We start from the raw sequence: 18,702 nt of genomic DNA, 5'->3' as shown, positions 1-18,702 counted from the left end.
ACTGTATATCTCCAAGAATGCACTTCATGTGTGAATGTTGACTCCCAAACAAGCCACCAAACCCTGCTCCTAATAATGAATTCAGTGTGGGATGGGTTGAAATGGCAAATATCCAGATTTTAAAAAGTTACTCTCTTATTCAAATATCAGTGGCACTGTCAACCCTTACATTAAAGGCATGTGCCTGTGTCTATGTTTTCATTGTTGGTTTTAACTCTTTAGCTTGTTAATCAGCAGCCCCAAAGTATTAAACTGTGTGCTCAACACCTTCCTTATGTAACAGTATAACTTTAGACCGCCCCCTCGCCCATACCCGGGTGCGAACCAGGGACCCTCTGCACACATCAACAACAGTCACTCACGAAGCATTGTTACCCATCGCTCCACAAAAGCCACGGCCCTTACAGAGCAAGGGGAACTACTACTTCAAGGTCTCAGAGCAGGTGACGTCACCGATTGAAACGCTATTTAGTGCGTACCGCTAAATAAGCTAGCCGTTTCACATCCGTTACACTTACAACACATACTCTCCTACTAGCCAGGGCCTCTTCGGAGTAGAGAATGTGCCAAATCAAATCAAATCAAATCAAATTTATTTATATAGCCCTTCGTACATCAGCTGATATCTCAAAGTGCTGTACAGAAACCCAGCCTAAAACCCCAAACAGCAAACAATGCAGGTGTAAAAGCACGGTGGCTAGGAAAAACTCCCTAGAAAGGCCAAAACCTAGGAAGAAACCTAGAGAGGAACCGGGCTATGTGGGGTGGCCAGTCCTCTTCTGGCTGTGCCGGGTAGAGATTATAACAGAACATGACCAAGATGTTCAAATGTTCATAAATGACCAGCATGGTCGAATAATAATAAGGCAGAACAGTTGAAACTGGAGCAGCAGCACAGTCAGGTGGACTGGGGACAGCAAGGAGCCTTCATGTCAGGTAGTCCTGGGGCACGGTCCTAGGGCTCAGGTCAGTTGAAACTGGAGCAGGAGCATGGCCAGGTGGACTGGGGACAGCAAGGAGTCCTCATGTCAGGTAGTCCTGGGACATGGTCCTAGGGCTCAGGTCCTCCGAGAGAGAGAAAGAAAGAGAGAAGGAGAGAATTAGAGAACGCACACTTAGATTCACACAGGACACCGAATAGGACAGGAGAAGTACTCCAGATATAACAAACTGACCCTAGCCCCCCGACACATAAACTACTGCAGCATAAATACTGGAGGCTGAGACAGGAGGGGTCAGGAGACACTGTGGCCCCATCCGAGGACACCCCGGACAGGGCCAAACAGGAAGGATATAACCCCACCCACTTTGCCAAAGCACATCCCCCACACCACTAGAGGGATATCTTCAACCACCAACTTACCATCCTGAGACAAGGCCGAGTATAGCCCACAAAGATCTCCGCCACGGTACAACCCAAGGGGGGCAACCCAGACAGGCCGACCACAACAGTGAATCAACCCACCCAGGTGACGCACCCCCCCAGGGACGGCACGAGAGAGCCCCAGCAAGCCAGTGACTCAGCCCCGTAACAGGGTTAGAGGCAGAGAATCCCAGTGGAAAGAGGGGAACCGGCCAGGCAGAGACAGCAAGGGCGGTTCGTTGCTCCAGAGCCTTTCCGTTCACCTTCCCACTCCTGGGCCAGACTACACTCAATCATATGACCCACTGAAGAGATGAGTCTTCAGTAAAGACTTAAAGGTTGAGACCGAGTTTGCGTCTCTGACATGGGTAGGCAGACCGTTCCATAAAAATGGAGCTCTATAGGAGAAAGCCCTGCCTCCAGCTGTTTGCTTAGAAATTCTAGGGACAATTAGGAGGCCTGCGTCTTGTGACCGTAGCGTACGTGTAGGTATGTACGGCAGGACCAAATCAGAGAGGTAGGTAGGAGCAAGCCCATGTAATGCTTTGTAGGTTAGCAGTAAAACCTTGAAATCAGCCCTTGCTTTGACAGGAAGCCAGTGTAGAGAGGCTAGCACTGGAGTAATATGATCAAATTTTTTGGTTCTAGTCAGGATTCTAGCAGCCGTATTTAGCACTAACTGAAGTTTATTTAGTGCTTTATCCGGGTAGCCGGAAAATAGAGCATTGCAGTAGTCTAACCTAGAAGTGACAAAAGCATGGATTAATTTTTCTGCATCATTTTTGGACAGAAAGTTTCTGATTTTTGCAATGTTACGTAGATGGAAAAAAGCTGTCCTCGAAATGGTCTTGATATGTTCTTCAAAAGAGAGATCAGGGTCCAGAGTAACGCCGAGGTCCTTCACAGTTTTATTTGAGACGACTGTACAACCATTAAGATTAATTGTCAGATTCAACAGAAGATCTCTTTGTTTCTTGGGACCTAGAACAAGCATCTCTGTTTTGTCCGAGTTTAATAGTAGAAAGTTTGCAGCCATCCACTTCCTTATGTCTGAAACACATGCTTCTAGCGAGGGCAATTTTGGGGCTTCACCATGTTTCATTGAAATGTACAGCTGTGTGTCATCCGCATAGCAGTGAAAGTTTACATTATGTTTTCGAATAACATCCCCAAGAGGTAAAATATATAGTGAAAACAATAGTGGTCCTAAAACAGAACCTTGAGGAACACCGAAATGTACAGTTGATTTGTCAGAGGACAAACCATTCACAGAGACAAACTGATATCTTTCCGACAGATAAGATCTAAACCAGGCCAGAACTTGTCTGTGTAGACCAATTTGGGTTTACAATCTCTCCAAAAGAATGTGGTGATCGATGGTATCAAAAGCAGCACTAAGGTCTAGGAGCACGAGGACAGATGCAGAGCCTCGGTCCGATGCCATTAAAATGTCATTTACCACCTTCACAAGTGCCGTCTCAGTGCTATGATGGGGTCTAAAACCAGACTGAAGCATTTCGTATACATTGTTTGTCTTCAGGAAGGCAGTGAGTTGCTGCGCAACAGCCTTCTCTAAAATCTTTGAGAGGAATGGAAGATTCGATATAGGCCGATTGTTTTTTATATTTTCTGGGTCAAGGTTTGGCTTTTTCAAGAGAGGCTTTATTACTGCCACTTTTAGTGAGTTTGGTACACATCCAGTGGATAGAGAGCCGTTTATTATGTTCAACATAGGAGGGCCAAGCACAGGAAGCAGCTCTTTCAGTAGTTTAGTTGGAATAGGGTCCAGTATACAGCTTGAAGGTTTAGAGGCCAAAGGGCTGATGTCATAGGAAATTGGCATAGGAAGGTTGACAAACAAATACATACCTCCAATGTCACTATAAAAAGACAAAACAGTATCATAATGGCTTAAGAACACATTTTATGAAACTTTCTGTTATTGAGAACAATACAAAACCATAATTATGACAGATGACTAACCACATATTCCTGGGAGATGGATTATGTCGCTGGCCAGCCCATATGGAAAATGAATGTATTTCACATACAGTGCCTTCAAAGTATTCACACCCCTTGACTTTTTCCACATTTTGTTGCGTTACAGCATGAATTTAAAATGGATTCAATTGAGAAAAACAATTGACTGCCAACACAAAATATCCCTTAATGTCAAATTGGAATTGTTTTTCAACATTTGTACAAATGAATAAAAAATTAAAAACTGAAATCTCTTGAGTCAATAAGTATTCAACCCCTTTGTTAGGGTAAACCTACATAAGTTCAGGAGTAAAACTTGACAAGTCACATAAATTGCATGGACTCACAGTGTGCAATAATATTGTTTTAGATCATTTTGAATGGCTACCTCATCTCTGTATCCCACGCTCGAGCAGTGAATTTCTAACACATACTCTGCTAAAAAGACCAGGGAAGTTTTCCAATGCCTCGCAAAGAAGGGCACCTATTTGGTAGATGGGTAAAAAATAAAAAGCAGACACTGAATATCCCTTTGAGCATGGCCATATCTACACTGGAGTTGCTTACCAAGAAGACAGTGAATGTTCCTGAGTGGCTGAGTTACAGTTTTGACTTAAATCTGCTTGAAAATCTATGGCAAGACCTGAAAACGGTCTAGCCATGATCAACAACCGAGCTTGAAGAATTTTGAAAAGAATAATGGGCAAATGTTTCACAATCCAGGTGTGAAAAGCTCTTAAGAGATTTATCCAGAAAGTCGTAATCGCTGCCAAAGGGGATTCGAACATGTATTGACTCAGGTTTGAGTAGTTATCTGTGTCTCAGCCTCCAGTATTTATGCTGCAGTAGTTTATGTGTCGGGGGGCTAGGGTCAGTTTGTTACAGTGCCTTGCGAAAGTATTCGGCCCCCTTGAACTTTGCGACCTTTTGCCACATTTCAGGCTTCAAACATATAGATATAAAACTGTATTTTTTTGTGAAGAATCAACAACAAGTGGGACACAATCATGAAGTGGAACGACATTTATTGGATATTTCAAACTTTTTTAACAAATCAAAAACTGAAAAATTGGGCATGCAAAATTATTCAGCCCCCTTAAGTTAATACTTTGTAGCGTCACCTTTTGCTGCGATTACAGCTGTAAGTCGCTTGGGGTATGTCTCTATCAGTTTTGCACATCGAGAAACTGACATTTTTCCCCATTCCTCCTTGCAAAACAGCTCGAGCTCAGTGAGGTTGGATGGAGAGCATTTGTGAACAGCAGTTTTCAGTTCTTTTCACAGATTCTCAATTGGATTCAGGTCTGGACTTTGACTTGGCCATTTTAACACCTGGATATGTTTATTTTTGAACCATTCCATTGTAGATTTTGCTTTATGTTTTGGATCATTGTCTTGTTGGAAGACAAATCTCCGTCCCAGTCTCAGGTCTTTTGCAGACTCCATCAGGTTTTCTTTCAGAATGGTCCTGTATTTGGCTCCATCCATCTTCCCATCAATTTTAACCATCTTCCCTGTCCCTGCTGAAGAAAAGCAGGCCCAAACCATGATGCTGCCACCACCATGTTTGACAGTGGGGATGGTGTGTTCAGGGTGATGAGCTGTGTTGCTTTTATGCCAAACATAACGTTTTGCATTGTTGCCAAAAAGTTCAATTTTGGTTTCATCTGACCAGAGCACCTTCTTCCACATGTTTGGTGTGTCTCCCAGGTGGCTTGTGGCAAACTTTAAACAACACTTTTTATGGATATCTTTAAGAAATGGCTTTCTTCTTGCCACTCTTCCATAAAGGCCAGATTTGTGCAATATACGACTGATTGTTGTCCTATGGACAGAGTCTCCCACCTCAGCTGTAGATCTCTGCAGTTCATCCAGAGGGATCATGGGCCTCTTGGCTGCATCATCAGTCTTCAACTTGTATGAGCTGAAAGTTTAGAGGGACGGCCAGGTCTTGGTAGATTTGCAGTGGTCTGATACTCCTTCCATTTCAATATTATCGCTTGCACAGTGCTCCTTGGGATGTTTAAAGCTTGGGAAATATTTTTGTATCCAAATCTGGCTTTAAACTTCTTCACAACAGTATCTCGGACCTGCCTGGTGTGTTCCTTGTTCTTCATGATGCTCTCTGCGCTTTTAACGGACCTCTGAGACTATCACAGTGCAGGGGCATTTATACGGAGACTTGATTACACACAGGTGGATTGTATTTATCATCATTAGTCATTTAGGTCAACATTGGATCATTCAGAGATCCTCACTGAACCTCTGGAGAGAGTTTGCTGCACTGAAAGTAAAGGGGCTGAATAATTTTGCATGCCCAATTTTTCAGTTTTTGATTTGTTAAAAAAGTTTGAAATATCCAATAAATGTCGTTCCACTTCATGATTGTGTCCTACTTGTTGTTGATTCTTCACAAAAAAATACAGTTTTATATCTTTATGTTTGAAGCCTGAAATGTGGCAAAAGGTCGCAAAGTTCAAGGGGGCCGAATACTTTCGCAAGGCACTGTATATCTGGAGTACTTCTCCTGTCCTATTCGGTGTCCTGTGTGAATCTAAGTGTGCGTTCTCTAATTCTCTCCTTCTCTCTTTCTTTCTCTCTCTCGGAGGACCTGAGCCCTAAGACCATGCCCCAGGACTACCTGACATGATGACTCCTTGCTGTCCCCAGTCCACGTGGCCGTGCTGCTGCTCCAGTTTTAACTGACCTGAGCCCTAGGACCATTTTTATTTATTTTATTTAACCTTTATTTAAACAGGTAGGCAAGTTGAGAACAAGTTCTCATTTACAATTGCGACCTGGCCAAGATAAAGCAAAGCAGTTCGACAGATACAACGACACAGAGTTACACATGGAGTAAAACAAACATACAGTCAATAATTGCTGTCCCCAGTCCACCTGACCGTGCTGCTGCTCCAGTTTCAACTGTTCTGCCTTATTATTATACGACCATGCTGGTCATTAATGAACATTTGAACATCTTGGCCATGTTCTGTTATAATCTCCACCCGGCACAGCCAGAAGAGGACTGGCCACCCCACATAGCCTGGTTCCTCTCTAGGTTTCTTCCTAGGTTTTGGCCTTTCTAGGGAGTTTTTCCTAGCCACCGTGCTTCTACACCTGCATTGCTTGCTGTTTGGGGTTTTAGGCTGGGTTTCTGTACAGCACTTTGAGATATCAGCTGATGTACGAAGGGCTATATGAATACATTTGATTTGATTTGATTTATCTCATCAAGGTATACAGTACTCGTGTTTTGTTTTTCATTATTTTTTTATTTTTTTTACAAATGTTAAGAAAATGTCTTTCACTGACATTACAGATTATTTTGTGTAGATCGTTGACCAACATGTTTGCTATTAAATCCATTTTAATCCCACTTTGTAACAACAAGATGTGTGTGGAAAAGTCAAGGGTTGTGAATACTTTCTGAAAGAGGCACTGTATGTGCATACATGCTGGGAATTCAAAATATATTTACATATATGTCCAGAATATATTTATGAAATATATAACTTGAGCATATCATAGAATATTTATGCGAATTTATTTTAAAATATAAACTGGGTGGTTCACACCCTGAATGCTGATTGGCTGACAGCAGTGGTATATCAGACCGTATGCTACGGGTATGACAAAAATGTATTTTTACTGCTCTAATTACGTTGGTAACCAGTTTATTGTAGCAATAAGGCACCTTGGGTTTGTGGTATGCCCAATATACCACGGTTTAAGGATGTGTCCACGGCTAAAGGCTTTGTCCTAAGAACAACCTGAAGCCGTGGCATATTGGCCATATGCCACACCCCCTCGTGCCTTATTGCTTAAATATATGTTAATTAAAGAACATATTTCTACCGATCTGTCAATCAAAATTTTTAACGTCCCTAGCTCCCCTTCTCCAGCCCCGCGTCTAAACTGACAATGCAGAGGTTTAATTTTAATCAGATAAAAAGCAGCTGTCAAGCGCCCAAAATCTTTCTCATGGTTAATGGCATTTGATTTGATTATATAATCCGAACAATTATTTAAAATATGTTTTCACCTGGTGGGTGACAGAGGAAGACGATATTTTCTTCAACTGCCTGCAAGCAAGAGTTTTCAATGAGCTAGCTACACAGCTATCTAATGAACGTTAGTTAGCTAACAGCTAGCTAGCTCCTTTTAGTTTGCTGCACCACCACAACAACACGCAGTGAAACCGACCACGGTTATAACCAGATGGTGTTTTTGTTTCTAACAATAGGACTAGGGCATACATGTTTAAAAATAAATATATATATATGCATAGCTGATATTCCCTCTGTCACTCATGGGGAGGGGGATATTATATTGTAGATAATAAGAGTGATAAGGTTAACATTACCCCACATTGAAGTTTAAATACCCGAGTAGGCTACTCTGTCTTGATACTGTTCAATTATTTGCGACACTGTGATTGACAACCTGCAATTTTATGTGACTGATACAATAAGTAACAGTTACTTGCTTAGTAAATAACTACTATCGTGTAGCTAACGTTAGATATAACGTTACCCAAATCCTAATGATAATTTGTGAATTCTCTGACGCAATATTATCTTGAAAAAAAATCACGATTTTCATGCTGAATTGTCTCTGTCAGATAGAGAACCGTATAAAACGGGCGTGTTCGGTCACAGAGCTACCGTATCAGTTAACTGGGCTGAATGACTTCCTTATACCCGAGCTACGGTAGCGAGGATTTAGTTTACCTTGTAATCGAATGTGTGTACAACTTCGGAGTAACTGCTCTTCAAATACTTGGAAAAACGGTCAGTAAGATTGACTCAATTACATTCTAGTAATAAAAGGTCATTACTAGAGATACATTGTTGCCATGTATCTTATTTTGTTGAAACAATGTGTTAAAACCCTTATAGTGTTACCACTGAGATTGATGTTAAATTATCGTTAACTGCCAAAGGTCACGACAAAAAAAAAATTCTAAACTGAATTGATTTCAAAAACTGTATACCCAAATAATGTATAAAGGAAGTCCTTTTGCATTCCTTGATTCTACCTATCTGTCACTTCTTTGTAAATTAGAGTCTTTAAAGCCATGCGTTGAGTGTGACAGCACAATGGAATGGCTGTGAATTCACATTCACTATCAGAAGGATACAATAATACTTTCTTTACTTCTTTCCCTGACAGGGTGGCTTCTAGTCACACAAACGTCTGCATTGCTTGTCAGCAGGAATATTGCACTTTAGAAGAGGGATGGATTCAAAAAGAGAAGGGAAGGACAAGTTCTTCATAGTGACACGGGGGAAGGCGAGAAAAGGGTTTGCAAGAGGATGTATCGGCCGTGTGGAGGCAGAGATGCAGAAGGGAGAGCTGATGGGACTGTTGTACGGAGGTGGCAGCAGTGGGGGTAACCCTAAGAGTGGGGGCATGGTGAAGATGGAGGACACATACCCCCTCACCTGCCACCAGGCCCAGCTGCTGCTCTTCGTGTCCCCCTCCAGCAAACGCCTGGAGCTCCTGTGTAACCCCCAGCTTTTTTTGGCTATCTGTGTGCTGTCTCAGGATGACCTGGTGGTAGTTAAGCACAAGAAGGGTCACCAACCAGGGCTGGTTAAGAACCTAATGCTGATCGGTAAGAAGGAGAACCAAGGAGACCTGCTGATGCTGGGCTTTGAGGTTGAGTTTGTGGTGCGTATGCAACTTATATAAATCTGATATCTGGTATGTCCATATCAGCATAGACACTGCCATAGAGAAAGTTGAATAACTTTGAGCATTTTTCCCAATGTATAAGCAAATAATCAGGAATTTCTACTGTCTTTGATCCTCTCATCGATAATTGAAAAATGTAGCCTAATGATTACACAGTATGACAGACACTGCAAACTGTACATGTCAAGTACACCTGAACCTCTCATTGATTTACATGAGTTTCAGGAAGTGACAGCAGGAGACAAGAATGTCTCTCACGCTGCGATCACACCAACAGCGTCATTGCATTTTGGTACACCAGAAGTACATTAGTTTCCAATGGAACGCTGCATTTGCCTTGCAGCATTGCGTTGCAGAGGCAGTTGCAGTGCATTCTGTATGGTGCATATTTGGATTTATCAAACGTATGTGTCAAACTGTATGCATAGACAGCTTGACAGAAATGGTAGCAGAAGGTTGTTTTACTGTTTTACTTTTGTTGCACACATATCCAGATGACGCTGTGTACCATTTTTGCACAATGACACTGTAGGTGTAAACAAGGCATCAGGGGAAGATCCATAATGTTATCGGATTAGTTACAGTACATAACTTTTACGTAACATCTGAAACTTAATAACACTTAGGAATTTGCAGTTGTTCGAATGCATTTTGTTGTATTTCTGGCTTACCAGTAACAATTCTCAGCATTGCTACTGTATAGGGATTGTGTTTACTTGATATATTTTTTCCTTTCCATTTCAGCAAGACTCTAATCAAACAGTGTCATCTAAGAAGCCCGCCCCTCTTCCCCTGTTCAGTGCAGCAGACATTGTCCAGGTTGTCCCAGCGTACTCTGTAGGCCTTGGCCCTAGCTGGAAAGACAGTCATTCAGAGGGTCAGTAGTGCATGTTTACTTGCTGGTGTTCAATCCCCATGCATTGTCATTGATCAGTAAGCAAGCTCATAGGCCTACGTGCATTTATTTACAAAATATGACACATTTACCTGGCTTTTCTAGTCTTTAAACCCATTACATACTTTACTTGTTTTCTTGTAAGGAAAGAATATCAGCTTTCAGAACCCAGTGGCTTTGGGCTCTCATTTCAAACGTGCTTTGCACAGACTAGTTATCATCATTTTAGGACTTGCTGCGCATTGGGGTACCTGCAAGCAAAATACCCCTCCACCCACCTCCACCTTATCAGAAAGAAATGCTAAAATATAAGTGCTACACGTTATTGGATGGCAATGAGCAGCACCTGTGGCTAGACAGTGCGCAAAGTGCGGTTCCTTGTACAGAACTGGTACAGAACTGGTAAAACTGGCCCAGGTGCTCTGGAATGTAGCAGCAGAGATCATCACATGCTCTGAGCTCTCTACATACCTCTTATGGAGATAGACATGTTTACCACAGATAAGTCTCATGACATGGGTCTTGTGACAAGGACAGAAACCATGTGATCCGTCATTCTTATCCCTCTTCAACTTCTTCTCCCCCAGGTCTTAACAGAAAAGCGGGGTCACGTATCAACTCCATGCCTAATATGGGATCTTGTGGACGACAAGTGAGAGATATAAACCATGTAGACCAGAGTGTCACCCCACCCGAAAGCCTGTCACACCACACTTTTGATGTGGGATCCCTGGTGGAGGTAACGTCCAACACTGGGATCACTGTATATGGGGTAATCCAGTGGATAGGAGTCCTTTCAGAAAATAAAATTGACTGGGCAGGAATTGAGCTGGTGAGTGTAATGTGAACTGTTTAAGCAATGTTATTGAGCTTACCTTTTATTCTCCTTTCTGAGATTTCAATATCTCAATCAGATTAGATTCCTCAGCAACTCTTTTGCCATCAGGATTATGAGGTGAATAATTGCTCAGATGGGACGTATGGAGGCCAGCGGTATTTCACTTGTAAAGGGGGAAGGGCCCTATTTTTGCCCCTAACAAAGTGCAGTCCAGATGGAAGGTTCCTATGTCTCCACTCTGGAAAGGAGACCTTCAAAGCCACAAATATCCTCCCAGGTTAGACACTACTTGTATAGGTCCTTCCTAACACTAACACATGCAGAAACAGTGTCGATAATCTCAGGTTGTGCCGTTGTAATAATAGCCTTATAAGCATTGGTTTGCAGCCCACACCTCAAATCAAAGTTTATTTGTCACGTGCGCTGAATACAACAGGTATACCTTACAGTGAAATGCTTACTTACAGGCTCTAACCAATAGTGTAAAAAAGGTATTAGGTGAACAATCGGTAGGTTAAGGAATAAAACAACAGTAACCAACAGTAAAAAGACAGGCTATATACAGTAGCGAGGCTATAAAAGTAGCGAGGCTACATACAGACACCGGTTAGTCAGGCTGATTGAGGTAGTATGTACAGTGGGGCAAAAAAGTATTTAGTCAGCCACCAATTGTGCAAGTTCTCCCACTTAAAAAGATGAGAGAGGCCTGTAATTTTTATCATTGGTACACTTCAACTATGACAGACAAAATGAGGAAATAAAATGAGGAAAATCACATTGTAGGATTTTTAATGAATTTATTTGCAAATTATGGTGGAAAATAAGTATTTGGTCACCTACAAACAAGCAAGATTTCTGGCTCTCACAGACCTGTAACTTCTTCTTTAAGAGGCTATTCTGTCCTCCACTCATTACCTGTATTAATGGCAGCTGTTTGAACTTGTTATCAGTATAAAAGACACCTGTCCACAACCTCAAACAGTCACACTCCAAACTCCACTATGGCCAAGACCAAATAACTGTCAAAGGACACCAGAAACAAAATTGTAGACCTGCACCAGGCTGGGAAGACTGAATCTGCAATAGGTAAGCAGCTTGCTTTGAAGAAATCAACTGTGGGAGCAATTATTAGGAAATGGAAGATATACAAGACCACTGATAATCTCCCTCGTTCTGGGGCTCCACGCAAGATCTCACCCCATGGGGTCAAAATGATCACAAGAATGATCACAAAAATCCCAGAACCACACGAGGGGACCTAGTGAATGACCTGCAGAGAGCTGGGACCAAAATAACAAAGCCTACCATCAGTAACACACTACGCCGCCAGGGACTCAAATCCTGCAGTGCCAGACGTGTCCCCCTGCTTAAGCCAGTACATGTCCAGGACCGTCTGAAGTTTGCTAGAGAGCATTTGGATGATCCAGAAGAAGATTGGGAGAATGTCATGTGGTCAGATGAAACCAAAATAGAACTTTTTGGTAAAAACTCAACTCGTAGTGTTTGGAGGACAAAGAAAGCTGAGTTGCATCCAAAGAACATCATACCTACTGTGAAGCATGGTGGTGGAAACATCATGCTTTGGGGCTGTTTTTCTGCAAAGGGACCAGGACGACTCATCCGTGTAAAGGAAAGAATGAATGGGGCCATGTATCGTGAGATTTTGAGTGAAAACCTCCTTCCATCAGCAAGGGCATTGAAGATGAAACGTGGCTGGGTCTTTCAGCATGACGATGATCCCAAACGCACCGCCCGGGTAACGAAGGAGTGGCTTCGTAAGAAACATTTCAAGGTCCTGGAGTGGCCTAGCCAGTCTCCAGATCTCAATCCCATAGAAAATCTTTGGAGGGAGTTGAAAGTCCGTGTTGCCCAGCAACAGCCCCAAAACATCACTGCTCTAAAGGAGATCTGCATGGAGGAATGGGCCAAAATGCCAGCAACAGTGTGTGAACCTTGTGAAGACTTACAGAAAACATTTGACCTCTGTCATTGCCAACAAAGGGTATATAACCAAGTATTGAGAAACTTTTGTTATTGACCAAATAATTATTTTCCACCATAATTTGCAAATAAATTCATAAAAAATCCTACAATGTCCTACAAAATCCCACATTTTTTTCTCATTTTGTCTGTCATAGTTGAAGTGTACCTATGATGAAAATTACAGGCCTCTCATCTTTTTAAGTAGAAGAACTTGCACAATTGGTGGCTGACTAAATACTTTTTTGCCCCACTGTACATGTAGATATGGTTAAAGTGACTATGCATATATGATGAACAGAGAGTAGCAGTAGCGTAAAAGAGGGGTTGGCGGGTGGTGGGTGGGACACAATGTAGACAGCCCGGTTAGCCACTGTATGGGAGCACTGGTTGGTCTGCCCAATTACGGTAGTATGTACATGAATGTATAATTAAAGTGAATATGCATATGATAAACGGAGAGTAGCAGCAGTGTAAAAAGAGTGGTTGGAGGGGCTTCCTAGGTGGCGCAGTGGTCTAAGGCACTGCATTCGAGCCCTGTTGCAGCCGGCCGCGACTGGGAGGCCCATGGGCGGCGCACAATTGGCCTAGCGTCGTCCGGGTTAGGGAGGGTTTGGCCAGTAGGGATAGCCTTGTCTCATCGCGCACGGTGTTTCCTCCGACACATTCCTCCGAGAGCCATGTTTCCTCCGACACATTGGTGCGGCTGGCTTCCGGGTTGGATGCGCGCTGTGTTAAGAAGAATTGCGGCTTGGTTGGGTTGTGTTTCGGAGGACGCATGGCTCTCGACCTTCGCCTCTCCCGAGTCCATACGGGAGTTGTAGCGATGAGACAAGACAGTAACTACTAACAATTGGATACCATGAAATTGGGGGTAAAACAATTATAAAGAGGGGTTGAGGGGAGCACACAATGCAAATAGTCCGGGTAGCCATAAACCATACACACAATGAACCAAACACCCACCAACAGCAGATATAAAGCATTCATCAGTTGGATTTCTATTATCTAAATGGTACTTCCATGTTTTTGTTTGGTTTGCATCAGTTACTCCATTGGAGGAAACTGATGAGAATGTCCCTCCTATCCCTGAGTCGGAAGCCTTGTCTTTGCTCGTGGGCAAGATGAAGGGGATCCAGGGGCACTACAACTCCTGCTACCTCGATGCCACTCTCTTCAGGTAAACTTACTTCCTGTTGCTCATTGTTCCTAACTCATAGTTGTATGACAATTTTACACTGTTGGGCATCATTTTTTGTTAAGCCCAGTTTCTTGTAAGAATGACTTAATGCTGTGCCAGGACCACTGCCAAGCTAACAAAGGTAATACATCTTTCCACAGTCTGTTCAGCTCATCCATGACCCTGGACAGTGTTTGCCACAAACCAGCTGACACAGAACAGAGCATATCTCGCTCTCTGAGGAGAGACATCGTTAACTGTTTGCGCCGGTATAAACATTCTGTACATTTTTTCTAGATCCTCTTGACCCTCAGGCGTGCCTGTATTATCAACTGCTCTTCAAAATAAGGGCGTTATGACATTGTAATCTACCCAGACTGAGAAAGAAAACACCTTCTCTCAATACATGTCTGGTATTACTTTGGCACATTGGTAGTGTATGTTCAGGCCCAGTATAGGCACTTTATATGAATGTGCATTTCTGTGTGTTGTGTGTATTTCTGTGTGGCCACTGAGAGTGACATCAGTGGGTGTAATCCACAGACAAGGTTTTGTGCCTGCTGAGAGCGTAATGAACTTCCGCAAGCAACTCGGCTGTGACACCTTTGTAACAGAAGAGAAAGGTACTCACACACTTCTCATAGTGTTGTTTCTATGGGTCTCTTAACAGAAATGTGATGCCAGCTAAGGGAAATTATGTCTAACTTATCAATTTTGAGTGGCTGCAGTGTCTCTGATTTATCTTAAATGGTGTTATCCTGCCTCCCTGCAGACCCTGAAGAGTTCATCACAATCCTTATACAGCGGGTGCTGTGCATAGAGCCATTGCTTAAACTCAGGTTTGAACCAGTCACCTTCCTCTGCTGCTCTATTTGACCTCCTGACCCATATCTTTCTCTTTCTTGCAGGTTATGCTGTAGGCTACTTATTGCTCCTTGCTTCCCCTCCTCACTCTGCTCATCTCCATTCTAATTGTCTGGACTTTTCTCTGAGTTTCTGTTTGGTCACTCTGCCATGATTGAGTAGCTTAGCTTGATTGTTCTCTGGGTCTCAGATCGAATAACAACACATCTCAGGATGCCTACACATTCCAGATTATTCTGGATAAGGAGCAGGTGACACAGACTCCCACGGTTCAGCAGCTGCTGGATACCTCCTTCCTGTCTTGTGGCCTCAAGTTTGAGGAGGTTGGTGATACTGTGCAAGGTTGTCTAAGGAGTTATGTTTACAAGGCCTTGTAAGCCGCCCACGTTCTTTTTGGAAGGCAATCCCATTGCTCTAATGTTTAATGTTTCTAATATATCCCTCAGATCCCATCCTGTCTCATGGTCCAGATGCCAAGGTTTGGGAAAAAGTACAAGATGTTCCCCCACATCATCCCTTCAACAGAGCTTGACATCACAGATCTTCTGTACAACTGTGAGTTACACCATCAGTCAATGTAATGAAGACTGACAGAGTGTTTTTGCAAAACGCTGGTCACACGTCTGCCACGCATGTAACTATGAATTAAAGGCCATACAGTAAATCCCTAAACATAGCTTGCCATAGTAAACTGTCTTCAGGTTGAGTGACAGCTTCCCACCTTCTTTCTCCCATCAGCCCCCCGAGAGTGCTTCCTCTGTGGGCGTTTGGCAGAGTATGAGTGCCCTCAGTGCCTACAGGACCGCAAGCTCCAGCCAGGAAGAGTCAAACAGTACTGCACTACTTGCAAGACACAGGTAGACACCGTTAAGCAGCATTACTGTTTGATTTACATATTTTCTACTTGCAAGTGTATTGATTTTTCTTTATCTTACTGAATCTCCCTTTCTACTTTCCCTCTTCCCCTCCTCCATCTCCACTTCTCCCTTTGTGACAGGTGCACACTCATCCGTCTCGGAAGGGCCACTGCCCTAGAGCCCTGGCAGTGCCAGCGGAGGTTCCGGCAGATGCCCCTTTACCCAGGCACATGATGCAGTTGTTCGCTGTGCTCTGCATCCACACCAGCCACTATGTGTCTTTTGTGAAGTATGGGCCTGGCCCTCGCTCCTGGCTCTTCTTCGACAGCATGGCGGACAGATGTGGTGAGATTGACCTCAAAGAACACAATTATTTTATAAATAAGAATTTAGTCTATTACCATCACAAGTCTGTTGAAGCACTGTTTATTTTAAAAATCTATTCAGTGGATGTGTGTTAATGGCATCGGGTTGGTAAAACAATCTAAAAGGAAGAACATACTACTATTTTCATTTCTCCCGAGGTGCTGAACAAATAATCATGAATGTACAATTGCAGACTGTTCCATGCTTTGTGATGTTATTTGTCTTTCCTGTTCACTAGTTATCCAATAACATGCGTTTGTCTCTGAACCTCCTGACTTGATGTTGCGAAAACACTGCACCATGACATATGTCTAGTCTTATCTATCTTCCACTCTGATAAATAGTCATCTGCCCCCTCTACAGGTGATGACCACAGTGGCTACAACATTCCAGAGATCAGGGCTTGTCCTGAGGTGGGTGACTTCCTGTCTCAGTCAGAGGAGGAGCTAGTGTGGGCTGACCCCTCCCAGGCTGGAGAGCCTGTCCGCAGGCTACTGTGTGACTCCTACATGTGTTTGTACCAGAGCGCATCCATGGCCCTCTACAGATAAAGCCAGCACAAGGCTGAAGTGTACTGAAGAGAACACAGTGTTCTCACAACAGTGCTAAAATAACCTTGGATTCAGCATCGCCATGACATCAGTTCGTTTTCACAAAAACAAAACACTGATTAGTTGAAGAACTTAAACTTTAAAGGGATGCTTTTATGATAACTGAAATAATCACCATGGTCTTCTCAAATGTTTTCCCTTGTCATTGTAATTGACCTTTGTTTCAATAAAGGTTGATTGGTGAAGTTGGGGTTAGGAAGGGCAATTGAACTATTGGTAATGTTTTATTGTTGCACATTTCTATGTATACTGAAGATTTATGGAATTGAAGTGGATCTATGACTGCTTGTGGAATTCTGTTGAATGTCAGTGTTTTCCTGCTTTTTTATGTTGAAGGAATTAAATAATATATACTGTAGTACCTTGTGTTTTATTGACTGAAAATGTTGAATGAAAAGGGCTAAGTTATCCATTCCCAGTTTAATTTGGTTGTAATAGTCTGCTTAAAATGATCAAAATGTGCATTTAAACTATTTCAATTGTGCTTCAGTTAAGATTGAATTATGCCCAGAAATCCCCCAGTTCTTAAAAAAACATATTTTGGGTATGGAAGGGAGATAGAGACATGCTGTAGATCAGGGGTCCCCAATTACATTAAGCCACAGACTGATTTTTATTGAGTGGATGTTTGGGGGCTGAAACAATTACAAATAATTAGTAACCTGCAAATTGACTGAAGAAGCCCAAACAGATATAATATTTGTCAAAAACATTGATTACATTGGGATACAATCACATTATTGCTCTATTTATGCGTGGGAAAACTTGGGAACAGATTTCTTAAGTTAAAATCACTTTGATCTGATTTCCTGGTAATTGTACAGTCTTATGTCCAACAACGAAAACCCTTTTTATGAAAATAAATTAAATCAGAACTTGGGGCCAAATAAAATCACTGGGACCGAGCTCCCTGCCATCCAGGACCTCTTTACCAGGCGGTGTCAAAGGAAGGCTTTAAAAACGGTCAAAGACTCCGAAGACAGAGACTATTGTCTCTGCTACTGCACAGCCAGCGGTACCAATGCACCAACAGGACCCTGAACAGCTTCTACCCCAAGTCATAATGCTACTAAATAGTTAATAACCAAATAGCTACCTGGACAATCTGCATGTGACAAATAACATTTGATTCTATGTCAAGGTTTACTCTATGTTGAATTCTTTAAAATAGACAGATTTTATTCTCAGGTCATGTTTGAAAGAGCTTGGGTTTGCCAAGAGGTAGGCAGGGCTGTTGATAAAGCTGCTGGGTAGCTGGTTATGCCTGAATTCTGGCCTGAGTACAACTGTTGATGAGGCCAGGGAAGTTAAAAGGGCTGAGAAGCCCTCTTGTGGATTTGGATTCAATGTCTTGTGGATTCAATGTCTCACACAGTGGAAAAAGTAGTTATGGTATGGGAAGTGATTGTCCTTTAAATAAAACCCCATCTCATTCCAAAATCATGGGCATTAATATGGAGTTGGTCTCCCCCTCTGCTGCTTTAACAGCCTCCACTCTTCTGGAAAGGCTTTCCACTAGACGTTGGAAAATTGCTGCGAGGACTTGCTTCCATTCAGCCACAAGAGCTTTAGTGAGGCCGTGCACTGATGTTGGGCGATTAGGCCTGACTCATTCCAATTCATCCCATGGATCTGACTGGCTCTGTGCAGGCCAGTCAAGTTCTTCCACACCGATCTCAACAAACCATTTCTGTATAGACCTCGCTTTGTGCACGGGGGCATTGTCATGCAGACACAGTAAAGGGCCTTCCCCAAATTGTTGCCGCAAAGTTGGAAGCACAGAATCATGAAAAACAGCCCCAGACTATTATTCCTCCTCCGCCAAACTTGACAGTTGGCACTATGCAATGGGGCAGGTAGCGTTGTCTTTGTGACGTGGTGGAGTTGGATACAGGTGTAGAGAATGGACCAGATGAGTAATCAGTGGTTTAGGATAAATGTAAATACTTTACGAAAAATAAGGTAACAGAATGATCACAGTAATACTGAAAAAAAACAAAAAAACACTAGGACTAGATAACTTACACAGGGCAACCAAAATCAAGCTTCTGCAAACAAGGACAGAAAA

The 18,702-nt window shown here is 42.7% G+C and overlaps 1 protein-coding gene across 2 annotated transcripts; it reads left to right on the top strand.

Moving 5' to 3' along the window:
• The first annotated feature begins 7,897 nt into the window (after positions 1-7,897).
• On the top strand, positions 7,898-16,992 carry cyldb (cylindromatosis (turban tumor syndrome), b). Of its 2 annotated transcripts, none has more exons than XM_035777378.2 (14): positions 7,898-8,136; positions 8,519-9,019; positions 9,788-9,920; positions 10,526-10,677; positions 10,885-11,053; positions 13,804-13,936; positions 14,098-14,205; positions 14,480-14,559; positions 14,709-14,775; positions 14,991-15,123; positions 15,247-15,355; positions 15,539-15,657; positions 15,798-16,002; positions 16,387-16,992. In XM_035777378.2, exons 2-14 carry the CDS (start codon positions 8,585-8,587, stop codon positions 16,572-16,574), a joined length of 2,031 nt encoding a protein of 676 aa, XP_035633271.1. In that variant the 5' UTR covers positions 7,898-8,136; positions 8,519-8,584; the 3' UTR covers positions 16,575-16,992. The 2 variants fall into 2 exon arrangements, with proteins under 2 accessions (XP_035633271.1, XP_035633270.1); XM_035777377.2 differs by having other exon boundaries at positions 7,900-8,136; positions 10,526-10,770.
• Positions 16,993-18,702: the final 1,710 nt, after the last annotated feature.

Source organism: Oncorhynchus keta, chromosome 10, assembly GCF_023373465.1.
Source record: "Oncorhynchus keta strain PuntledgeMale-10-30-2019 chromosome 10, Oket_V2, whole genome shotgun sequence".
NCBI classification, from domain to species: Eukaryota; Metazoa; Chordata; class Actinopteri; order Salmoniformes; family Salmonidae; genus Oncorhynchus; species Oncorhynchus keta.
Note: the sequence above shows the minus strand (reverse complement) of the source record. Positions and strands in the feature narration are given on the sequence as shown.

Excerpts from the sequence above, each read along its gene's own strand:
- cyldb (XM_035777377.2), top strand. The coding sequence starts at position 8,585 with ATGGATTCAAAAAGAGAAGGGAAGGACAAGTTCTTCATAGTGACACGG. Across the intron at positions 14,560-14,708 it reads CTTTGTAACAGAAGAGAAAG|ACCCTGAAGAGTTCATCACA; the intron begins GTACTCACACAC and ends GCCTCCCTGCAG. Across the intron at positions 15,356-15,538 it reads CACAGATCTTCTGTACAACT|CCCCCCGAGAGTGCTTCCTC; the intron begins GTGAGTTACACC and ends TTCTCCCATCAG.